The sequence below is a fragment of the Panthera tigris genome, chromosome F2, assembly GCF_018350195.1.
Source record: "Panthera tigris isolate Pti1 chromosome F2, P.tigris_Pti1_mat1.1, whole genome shotgun sequence".
Classification (NCBI taxonomy): Eukaryota; Metazoa; Chordata; class Mammalia; order Carnivora; family Felidae; genus Panthera; species Panthera tigris.
The window spans coordinates 68,550,728-68,562,572 of record NC_056676.1 but is presented as its reverse complement, the minus strand read 5'-3'; the positions used below and the strand labels follow the sequence as shown (position 1 = coordinate 68,562,572).

General features: G+C 50.4%; 1 protein-coding gene across 3 annotated transcripts; it reads left to right on the top strand.

Annotated features, from left to right (window-relative positions):
- The first annotated feature begins 8,805 nt into the window (after positions 1-8,805).
- On the top strand, positions 8,806-10,919 carry LRATD2 (LRAT domain containing 2). 3 transcript variants are annotated; one of them, XM_007076847.3, is made up of 2 exons: positions 8,806-9,186; positions 9,780-10,919. In XM_007076847.3, exon 2 carries the CDS (start codon positions 9,876-9,878, stop codon positions 10,818-10,820), a length of 945 nt encoding a protein of 314 aa, XP_007076909.2. In that variant the 5' UTR covers positions 8,806-9,186; positions 9,780-9,875; the 3' UTR covers positions 10,821-10,919. The 3 variants fall into 3 exon arrangements, with proteins under 3 accessions (XP_007076909.2, XP_042829615.1, XP_042829616.1); XM_042973681.1 differs by having other exon boundaries at positions 9,182-9,241; XM_042973682.1 differs by lacking the exon at positions 8,806-9,186 and adding an exon at positions 9,238-9,255.
- Positions 10,920-11,845: the final 926 nt, after the last annotated feature.

Sequence of the window (11,845 nt, the reverse complement as noted above, 5' to 3'; positions counted from 1 at the left end):
AACCACCCTTTTGATCTACTCATCACAGAGCACTCCTGTGTAGATGCGTGAAGCACACGTTAATAAGCTTTTATTTGTTTTTCTCTTGTTAATCTGTCATTTGCCAGTCTAATTTGAGGACCCCAGCCAATGAACCTAAGACAGGTAGAGCAAAATCAGTTGCTTCCTCCCCTACAATAGCTATGTACGGAGTGATTATAGCTTCTCCAGTTTGCAAACGCTAGGTAAACATAGCTATATAAGCTTATATAACTTATCCTTTGGGCTCAGTCTCTAAATATACTTCGTCTGGCATCCCCAACTGCGTTTAGGACTCTTAAGACAAAGGCTTAATTCTATGCATTCATTAATCCGTTACTTAAAAAAAAAAAAAAGTTTACTAAATACCTCCTGAGCTGTTCAGTAGATGCTAGTTGGTGTGATGGAGCCGTGAGCATCTAAAGGGCAAATATTAGGTTTTGTTCCCTCTGCATAGCAAGGGAGAACAACGGATGGCATAAAGTAGGCATTCAATATGGATTCCTGGAGCTGCACTGCCAGGCACAGGGGCTCACTGCCATGTGCAGCAGTGCACATTCAGCCCCTGCCACAGGGCCCAGGGCAGGGCTAGCCCGCAGGCGGGTCCTCACCATGTAGAGGGAGAACTCCATCCCATCTTTCGCTCCCGTAGTCTAGTCCGAGAACTCAGCCACCAAACTGGCAATCAACCCAAATGATGTGAACTTTAGCAAAACCCTTTCTTGATATTTGTTCTCCTTAATAGGTCCTTATTGTATTCCTTTCTTTGTTTTTCTTTTCTTTTCTATTTCTCCTACTTCACCCATTTTACTCCATCTACTTCTTCCTGGTTCCCCTTCACACCTGGGTTTTACGAACTGAACACACACTTGAAACTCAAAATCATTTTTTGGAAGAAATGCTTCTCCTGAGTCACACCAAATGAGAATATCAGGCTAATCTAAAGAAGGGTGTGTTTACTCAGCACATATTTGTTAAGCATCTACTGTGTGTAGGACACTATACTGGACAACGAGGGTTCAATAGTGACACATCAGTCTAGATTCCTTGAGACACAGGCAATGATGAAATAAGCAAATATAATCACTACTGTAATAAGTGTTATGTAGGAAACAAGCTGAGGAAGGGTGAGGTGTGTAACAAGCTAGTTAGCAAAACCCCCTCTAAGGACTTGACTTAATTGGAGGCATAAAGAAGACAAAGGATTTAGCTTTGTTTAGAGTGGAATTCTAGAACATTCCAGGCCCAGGGAATGGATCTGTCAAGGCCTGAGGTAATCACAAGCCTGGTGTTGACAGGAAACCAAGGACTGACGTGGCTGGGACATACGTAGTGGGTAAGTGGGAAACTGAGAGGACATGATGTCGGAAGGGTGACGAGGAGTCAGATTCATGAATGAATGCAAAGGTAACAGGTGAGGGCCTCATCACCCACAGGTGGGACCAGGGGGAACGTGGAGTATGAAGACAAAGGAACTCTGCCATACTGGTTACTATCTGGGCCTGCTGGGCAGCTAGCTCGAGGTTACCCCTACTCTGTGGCACTGTTTTATGTCTGACTCTTGACTCCGCAAGGCACTAGCTGTGTTGCCATGGGCAAGATCCTTGAGGATAATGATAACAATGCCTACCTCGTAGGTGAAGGTCTTAGAATGGTGCTATGCATAGTAAGCATCTCACAGACGTTAGCTGCTACGATCTTATTTATTTGTTTGTTTACTACCACCTCTGTGAATTCTCCATCATTTGAGGCGTATGTAATCATCAAGCTCAAAGGCTCAGAAACCAACTCTGACAACTCACGGACAGTGGAGGGACTTAGCCCACAGAGTCAGAGGCATAAAGCCAGGCCCTCACCTCTCAGCTTACTGATTGACAAAAGGAAATATAATTATTAAGTCAATTTGTATTCTTTGTAAGCATGTCTTATGTGAGTCCCCAGATGCCTCTCAGAAGGTTGCTTAGCTGGCAGGGAGTAGCACATGCTCAGTAATGTTAATGGCTGGTGTCCGGGCTCTGTAAAAAATATCTTTTGTTTAACCCAGGAGATCTAAGATATCACAATTCCAACATGTAATCACTCAGAAAAAAAAAAAAAAAAAAGTAAGATATTTAAATTTTTTGTGTCATAGTGTAAGATTGGTGTGCATTTTACATTTACAACCCATTTCAGTTCAGACCAGTTACATTTCAGGTGCTCAATAGCCACATAGGACAGGTGGCTACCATGTTGAACAGGACAGAGCTATAATTTCTTGGTGCAATTAGCTGCATTACCTGTGCTTAACTTCTTAATCCCTCTGAAATTCAACTGTCTCGTAGAGTGCCTGGCACACATAGGTGTTTAGTAAATTTTATAAGTAATTGCTTATCTCTAAATTAAGAACAATCTTTTCCATGTGTCAAACACAGTTCTGGAAGCTGGGGATACCTCAGTGAACAAAACAAGGATCCCTGACTTCATAGAGCTTATGCTCTAATTAGGAGAGATAATAAACAAAAATAATTAATAGAGAAATTAAAGTAGAATCCTAAAAGGTGACAAATGAGTTGAGTGATCAAGAAATTGATCAGGAAAGAATAAGGGGTATGTATGGGAAGCCATCTGGAATTTTAAATAGAGTTGTCAGGGAAGGCATACGAAGAAGCTATCATCTGAGTTAAGACCTAGCACACCATGAAGATATCTGGGGGGAAATGTTCCAGGTAGAAGGAACAGCAAATGTTAAGGCTGTGAGAGAGGAGCATGCCCATCACAGGAGAGGAATAGTAAGGTGCCCGTGTGTCTGGAGGTGTGCGTGAAGAGGTGCCAGAGAGGTAATGGGGAAGGCGGGCCAGGGCTTTCGGGACTATTTTAGGGACTTTGGCCCTTCTCCAGGGGAGATAGGGAGCCACAGGAGGGTTTTGAGCAAAGGAGTGATCTGGTTTGGCTCATAGTCTCATGGGATTGCTGGGAGCTGCTGGGTTGTGAACAGATTATAGTGGGGTGAGTTCCCCATGGGGTTCCCTTGGTCCCAGGCCTAGAAGTGGCTTGGGGAAAGCAGACAGAAATTGACCAACCAGATTTGTTGAGCCCTGTACCCCAAATCCTGGGTGGGTGGTCCCCCTAATCTGTCCTGAAAAAAGCCAAGCTGAACAAATGCTGCCTTCCTCTCTCATGTCATCCCTTTTCCCTGGAAGCATGAAGAATGCCCAAGGAAAGAAAAGGGGGTTGGGTTCGCTGTGCTAAAGCTTTTCTCATTATTGACAGCCTTGTCTCCTCTCTAAATATCTCATCCTCCCCATTTTGCACAAGAAGTGCAAAATAAGATTCTTAGAATTTAGACTTTTTTTGAAATCTCTACATTTGGATTTGCAGAGATGCCAATATTTGGATTTATGGAGCTGTAATTTAAGCCAGTCTCTCCCCTGGAACCGCCTGGTGAAATGCATCTTTCATGAGGCTTCTGCAGGAGCCCAGCTACAAGCTCAGACTCCCGAGCACAAATCAAACTCTCCGGTTCAACATCAACAGTATGTTGTCAGGGGCCTCCCAAAACAGCAAGGATCTGGGGGGGACAGGCCTCCGTGTTTTCCCACTGGTGAGCCCTCTTCTGGAAAAAGGATTCAAAGCTTCCTCGCAGTTTGGCCACAGGGTGAATGAATGCACGGAGAGCTGATGGTTTGGGGTGGGTGGGGTGGGTAGCCGCCCCAGAGTCCTTCTCGGGGCATCTGGTCTTCATACCTACCCACAGGGCAGACTAGCTGTGGCCCAGCCTGCTGGGGAGATCCCGCTCTGATTGTCTGGGGGCGGGGTGGGGGGAGGGGACGCAAATAAAATATGGGAGCGAGGAAAAGGATGCCACTCCCACTAGGCGGCTTCTGTGATTCCTTCCTTAATCTGAAGGTCAAGGAATAATTCAGTTAAAGTGCAAAACTCCTGCAGGTTTTAAAGCCCAAGAGAGCCAGCCTAGGAGGGTGGGAAGAGCAGCTCACAGGGGAAGAGAGACCCAGCCCTTGCCTCCTGCGGAGGAGCCCATAACAAAAAGAGAAAAAAGAATGAATGCCAAAGCAGGATATCTGTGTTGTCTTTTTCATGGGCTGGCCCTGCTCATGCAGTTGCTGCTGTGTGTATACAACCTCACCTCTGTGAGGTAGGTCTGGACTAAAACACCTGACTCACCTTGCTCCTGTCCCATCCCTGCTCCACCCCGGCAACACCCCACGAACGCCCTTGATTCAGGGAGGGCAATGACATCCATGTAGGGCAGCCAACTGTCCCAGTTTGCCTAGGATATGGGACTTCCCGTGCTAACATAGGGATCGTCACAGGCACACCAGGACAAGGTGGTCACTCTACATCCAGAGGACATACCAGCCCACACCCTGGCCAATGTCTGAATGAACATATATGCTGGTGTTCCTCAGGCAGCTTGATGCAGCATGGAAAGTAGACTTGGAACCAGCCGGATTTGGATTTGAATCCAGCTTCTCTCACAAGATTCAGATCCCTGGGCCTTTGAGTGCTCATCTGGGAAATGTGAAAACACAGGATTGGTATGGAAATTTAGGAAGACCATTCCCATGACAAATGGTTATCCTTTTCCTCCCCATGTTAAAATCATCATCTGGCTCTTACATGATTTGTGAATAATGCCTGGCATCTCCACAGTCTTTAGGGTTTACAAGGTACTTCCACATAAACGGTCTCACTGGAGGATTCATAAGACAAGGAGTAGCATCAGCCCCATTTTAGAGACTGGGAAAGGAGGCCAAATGGAGAACAGAGGCTCCAAGGTCATATACCTGGCAAACAGGACGCCAGCCCAGGTCACCTGTTTCCATTCTGCTACCGCTCACTTCTTACGATCTCAACAAAACCTCAGCAGTGGGTAACAGGTGCAGGTAAGTCTGGGAGTTTCCCCAAATAAGAAGGTGTGGAGGAACCTGTTTTCCAGCAAATTCTCTCAGCTATCTGCTGCCACTGTAAGCCTGGGGCCCAACCCCGGGGGAACAGGCAGAGTTCCAGACTGCCTAATCAGATAATTCTGCCCTCGTGCTCCTGTTTTCTACATTCTTGGAGTGAGCCATTCAAACCACTACACCTGCAGAGTCTGTGCCCATGCCTTGTCAGGTAGAAATGTCAGCTCTCGATTATTCCCTGCTGCTCTGGACAGGGATACTGTGAGAGTGACTAACTGGCATTCAACACAGCTTGTTTTTATTGAGCGCCTCCTCCAAGAAGGTGTGTGGGATGTGACATTTTGGGTCACTGCCGGGCTGGGGGGATGAAGCTATGGTGTGGCTGAGAATCCAAATCCAATGAACATGTCTTCAGTGAGTGGCTGCTCTTTGGGAAGATGCCTTCACGGGGTTTCATCCTTTGCCTGCCAGGCTCCATTTGCATGGAGTGCCTTTTCTCACGCAGCCTGGCCCCTCTACTGGACGTGCATCCTCTCCCATAATTTTCTGGTCCATTTTCCAAGGGCCTTCAAACTTGAAAGCCTCCCACCTCTCTGACTGTACCTCCCAACCCAGCCCCTTGCTCACTGGCTCCTTTCTTTCTCCTGAACATCCCAATTCCTTCCCACCTTGGTTAGGAATGTGAAGGGAATGCCAAGGCCAGCTCAAGTTCCCCTTCCGCAGGAGTCCATCTCTGACCATCTTATCCAAAGTAGGTCACCACCCCAACAGCCTCTCTGTAGCCACAGTTAATCCCATTACCCTATTTTAGTTTCTTCATGGCCCTTATCTCTCAGAAATCCTAATTCATTGACTTACTTGCCACCCCTCCCCCTGTCAGTGTATAAATGCCATCAGAGAAAGGACTTTTTCTACTGCGTTTTGTCTCTGGTGCCCAGTAAAATCAGCAAAACTCAAGAATTTGTCAAATCTTAAAACAAAGTGGTTATGAGCACAAGCCTCCAAGTCAATGGGACCTGTGAAACTGTCCCGCTTGCTGGGAGAAGTCATCTAGCCTATCTAAATTTAATAGAATAATAGAGTCAAGAGCTCACTGGTCATTGTCATTATTAATCTAGGGTTGTGTCACCCCCATGAGTCCAATACCCTTGATGGCAGGCATTTTGACACTCATTTTTATACCCACATGCCTTGAAACTTCTCAGCACCCTCTACTTCCTCTTCCTTCAGGACATGTCATACTGTCCTAAGAAGTCTACTTATTTCTCTGTCTCCTCCACTACACTGAGTTCCATGGGGACATGAATATGTATAAAACCTGGTTTGGTGCCTGTTGAACTTGTAGAATGAATATGTGGTGGGTAAGACAAGGAGGTACCTAGTAGGTCTTCAAGAAACATGTTTTCAATCAAGCTCTCCCTAGAAAAGACATTTTAAGTACATGAATCAAAGAATAATACCAGGTGGTATATGATCCACTGCTGAATTATATATAATGAAGTGATAAAAGGGATAGTGGTAGAATTTGAATGGCAGAGATGGCCAACACAGAGATTCTCTGGGTCGATCAAGGAACCAGGTAGGTGAGGTGGTAGGACAGGACTGGGGCCAACTGGAGTCTACATCTTGTCTCCAAGGCAACCATCACTTAGTTCTAGCTCTTTGATGTTATCGTGGAACGTGGGCCTGATGGGCTCATATAGTTTTTTCAAGTGAAGTTGGAAATCAAAACATGAGATTTCCCAAGTGTAATTAATTAAATGATTATTGGAGATGAGCAAAGTATGTTTGGGAGCCCTATACAACCTCTGACCAAGATGATCAGATGGCAGTTGGGACCCCCAAACAGGAATTAACAGAAGCTACCCAGGAGGCAGGTGATGGCCAAGGTTCCAGCAATGCATCCATCAAGCATTTATTGAGCACTTACTAAGTACCAAGCAAGCATTGGGATATAAAAATGACTCAGCACAAGTTTTCTCTGAGACTTTATAGTTGGTCAGTTGAAGAAACATTGCTGAGCCACTATCACATACCTGAACAGAGCTCCTCAAGACAAGGGGACAGACATCTAGACAACGAGGTGTGGTTTCCTAATTATTAGATCTTTGTCCCAAAGTGCTGGCAGCAAACTGTCATACCACCGCATCCTTCTATGGATTCTCCCATCCCTAGCCAACCTACCTACCCAGTAGCAGCTAAGAGCAAAGTGGCCTTATCACTGCTGGTGCCTGTTGAACTTGTAGAATGAACGTGTGGTGTATAAGACAAGTCTCCCAGTCTAATAGACATGGGATGAGTCACCATTGCCTCTAGAAGCCTAACCCCTCCCTATAAAATGGGTACCTACATTGACACAAAGCTTTCAGGTAACAGCAGCACCTCAGAACATGTGCCTCAGGCTGTTCAGAAAATATTTAAATTTAATCTTCACAGCAGGCACACGGAAGTCTCTTTTTGGTCTAACTTGTACTGTGATTTTAGACTTGCTGAAGGACTAACTTCCATCACAGCCCCACCAATATTGATCGTTCGGGCTCAAAAGGACCTAAGTAGATTGATTTTTTTTTTTTTTTCTCTCTCTCAAACTAAAAAGGATCGCAGTAGCGTTAGTATATGCCTGTTTCCACTGGTTGGTATGCACACTGAATAAATAATAGCGTTACCTGGAAAAATTTAGTTAAAAGAAACAGTGATGGAAAACAGGGTAGAAGAGGTCTTAAATTGCATTCTTAATTCCACCACGCATTAGTCTGGTGTTCCAGTGACTGCCTAAGCTTGTCTATTAACAATGCCCCACCCCCACTCCAATCTAGACCTATTCTTTTTTAAAAGACAAAGAACATTTTGGTAACCTGCATCTTAGGTACAAACAAAACAAAACACAAAACACACATACACAAAGAAACAAAAAGCAAAATCAGCATGGAGGAAGTGTCCCCTGGTAGTGAAGGTTAATAGGCAATGCTCCTCTCCTGTCACTTCCTTCTGTAAACCAGCAAATAGGAAATACATCTAGGAGGGGCCTCTGCTAATTTGTTTTCAATTTAAGGACAATTAGACAATCCCTATGTCCCCTAGCCCCAAGAAAAACAAGGAGAGCTGAATGCTTTCTCTCACTACCGGATGACCTGGTAACATTCGAAACAAAGAGATTATGAAATCAACTTTGTGCTAACTTCCAGGGACATCTAATAAATGGAGCGCAGGGCTTGAAAGCAAGCCAGCAACTTAGTCTTTGTTCTGTTTTTTTGTTTCCTTTCTGTGAGCTTTTTTTTCCCGTTCTAGGAACACCTCTAAACTGAGCTGTCCTAGCAAAACATTCTTTTCTGTGACCTCTGGCAAGAAATACAATCTAGAGAAGAGAAGAGAAGAGAAGAGAGAAAAGAAAAGAAAAGAAAAGAAAAGAAAAGAAAAGAAAAGAAAAGAAAAGAAAAGAAAAGAAGCAAACGTCTGTTTACTACCTAATGACTATTCCTCCCTCTCCAGGTACTCTAGGAAAGAAGAGAAGAAACACAACAAACACCAAACTCTTATTTTCTCTCTCATCTCTGCAAAGGCAGGTGGCGTATGCCTTCCAATTTCTTCTTAAAGCCATCAGCTGGGAAAAATACAAACTGAGCAAGCAGCAAAGACCCCCCACTGCAAGCCTTTGCTCTAAGAAGGCAAGTAGGATTCCCAGTGGCTAGCGCAGACTGCGGCGATCAGTGTCAACCAGCCCGCCCGCTCGCCCGCCGGTTGATTACTTACCAGTTGGATTTAAACCCGCTCCGACGTGGGGGCGTGGTCTGGGCGGAGCCTCGCGGCCCGGGTGGGCGGGGCGGGGGCGGGGATCCCGGAGGCTCTGCGCCGTGTGGGAAAGACCTGGGCTCCGGGAGCAAGCGTCTGTCTCTTTAAATGCCAGGGGCTGCGCTCCCGCCCGGGGAGCCCGGAGCCGGATCTACAATCCCGTCCCTCCCGCTCCGGCGCTTGTTGCTCGCCGGGTCCGAGCCGGAGCTGCCGCCGCCGGGCAGCCTGGCTGCTTCCTTCTCCGCCTTCTCGCGTCCCACCTACCCCCGAGAGCAGGTTGAGGGGGAACAGGAGTCCCTGCAGGAGGGAGGGGGTCGGTGTAAACAGGTATTGCCCCCCACCTTCATATCTTGGGGCGCTACGTACCCGCGGGGGCAAGACATGCGTCGCTTCCCGCTGCCCAGCCTCGCTGCCACCCGCGCCTGGAGAGGAGGGATTGCGGATCCCACACCTGCAAACTCACCCTAGAAGTCTCAAGGTGCGGTTGGGGGGGAGGGAGGGGTAAACTCCCCAAGGCCTCCACCTCTCTGCGGGTGAGTTTTCGCAGGTAACCCGAAGCCCTAGGGCAGGCGCGCGGGGGAGGGGCGGGCGAGACGGGTGGAGAGAGCGCCGCAGGTGAGCCAGGTAGGGTGGTTCACCTGCCCCGGACGATCTGCGGGATCCTCGCCGGTTTCCCCGAGGATGGAGGCCTGGGGGGCGTCTCAGGGACTAAGTTAGGGCCCAGGGGTGAAAAGAGGATGAAGAAAAGGGGGATTGGAGTAAAGTTTCTCGTCTTTACTCCCTCCTGCCTGGGCTCGGCAGGTAGGGCGCCGGCGGAAGCTGTTGGAGCTGCTGATGCAATGGGCTTTTGCCCGGGCGAGGTGAAGTGCTGGGGGCGGGGTAGAGCTAGAGTTGCCCGGCCTCGCGTGACCGTGACCCTAGAGGTGGAGAAATGAGGGAAGGCTCGCCGCAACCGAGCCTCCCCGTAAAATGGCTCCAGCTGCTGGGCCCCCAGCCATTCTTCCTTCTCTTAAGAAATCGTCCCTTTCACGGAGGGTCCTACATGGCTTCCTTGCTTTCCTCTTCCAACAGGTGGCCTCAGCCCCTGTCCGGGGACCCGTGCCAATGACCCTAGTGGTGGTTTCGCTTTCTCCCCTCTCGGCTGTGTGAACGTGTATCCGCAGCGTGATGGGCAACCAGGTGGAGAAACTGACCCACCTAAGTTATAAGGAAGTTCCCACGGCCGACCCGACTGGCGTGGACCGTGACGACGGGCCTCGCATCGGGGTCTCCTACATTTTCTCCAACGACGATGAGGACGTGGAGCCGCAGCCGCCGCCCCAGGGGCCGGATGGCGGCGGCGGCGGCGACGGCTTGCCCGACGGCGGCGACGGACCGCCACTGCCGCCGCCGCAGCCGTACGACCCGCGGCTGCACGAAGTGGAGTGTTCCGTGTTCTACCGCGACGAGTGCATCTACCAGAAGAGCTTCTCGCCGGGCTCCGCGGCGCTGAGCACCTACACGCCCGAGAACCTGCTCAACAAGTGCAGGCCTGGCGACCTGGTGGAGTTCGTGTCGCAGGCGCAGTACCCGCACTGGGCTGTATACGTGGGCAACTTCCAGGTGGTGCACTTGCACCGGCTGGAAGTGAGCAACAGCTTCCTGACCGACGCGAGCCAGGGCCGGCGCGGCCGCGTGGTGAACGACCTGTACCGCTACAAGCCACTAAGCCCGGGCGCCGTGGTGCGCAACGCGCTGGCACACGTGGGCGCCAAGGAGCGCGAGCTGAGCTGGCGCAACTCCGAGAGTTTCGCCGCCTGGTGCCGCTACGGCAAGCGCGAGTTCAAGATTGGCGGCGAGCTGCGCATCGGCAAGCAGCCCTACCGGCTGCAGATCCAGCTCTCGGCGCAGCGCAGCCACACGCTCGAGTTCCAGAGCCTGGAGGACCTGATCATGGAGAAACGGCGCAACGACCAGATCGGGCGCGCGGCGGTGCTGCAGGAGCTCGCCATGCACCTACATCCGGCCGAGCCGGACGAGGGCGACAGCGATGCGGCGCGGACTACGCCGCCTCCCGGGCGCCCCCCTGCGCCCGGACGGGAGGAAGAGGCCCGAGAGGCGGCGGTGCACTGAGGCGCGAGCCGAGGGCCGAGCCTTGAGAGGGAGCCGTTCGCCGCGGCCGCCACCCCCTCCCTCCTCTCACTCCCTCCTCCAGCACCTTCGGGGCCCCATCTGGGCTCCTGGGCCCTTTGGGAAAAGGAGAGGTGGCGAATTGCGCAGCCAGCTGTGGCTTGAGCTTTTATCTTGGACGGAGGAGGAAGAGGGAGCAGGTAGGAGCACTTTGGCCGGGGCGGGGGTGGGGGGCACGTCCTGCCTGCCCGCTGGCTCTTTCTTTCTGAGGTGGGCCAAAAGGTGGACTTGCCTGACACTTCATCTCTGCTGGCCCTGGCTCCAAAATCGACCCTTAAGCACTCGCCCTTGGGGGTGGAGGGAAGTTCGGAGTACTAGGGCCGGCCGTTGCCTAACCCCCCCCCCCCGCCCCGCCCCACTTCCTCCCCTCCTCTGAAGGCCTGAAGGGTGCCCTGTACTGCGGCCTGGGTGGCGGCGCCCCGCCAGCTCGGAGAGCCACAGATCTGCTACCGCCACTCCCCAGGGGTGTGTGTGGTACCTGGGAAACTGGGGATTCCTGGGGTGTAAGGCCGGAGACCAGGCCCAGGTCCAGGAGCAGCAGACTACAGCAGGGCAGCCCCCGCCCCGTGAAGGGTGATAAATAGTTGGGTAAACTTGGGCTACAAAACAAAGACTTTGCTACCTCCCCCCTCACACCCCCCGCCCGCAAGTAATTCATCATCTGGCGCTGGCTTCTAGCAGAGTCTCCTGCTCCTTCCTGCTCCAGCCACCACTTCCCAGGTTCCAAGTAAATCATTGTCACCGACCAGCTAGGGGAAGGATTCAATTATGGTTCTGTTTTGCCGCCTTTGTTTCTCACCTGCTATCGTGGGCACTTGCAGCCTCGTTGTTATCAAAGGAGGGAATAGCCCTTTGTGTCTCAGATCTAATTAAACCTGCTTGGCTGTGTTCCTCGGCAGGTCACCCAGGGGCTTGGCTGGTGCCACCCCATAAAGTATCCACTACAGAAGCAGCCAAATGGGGTTGCC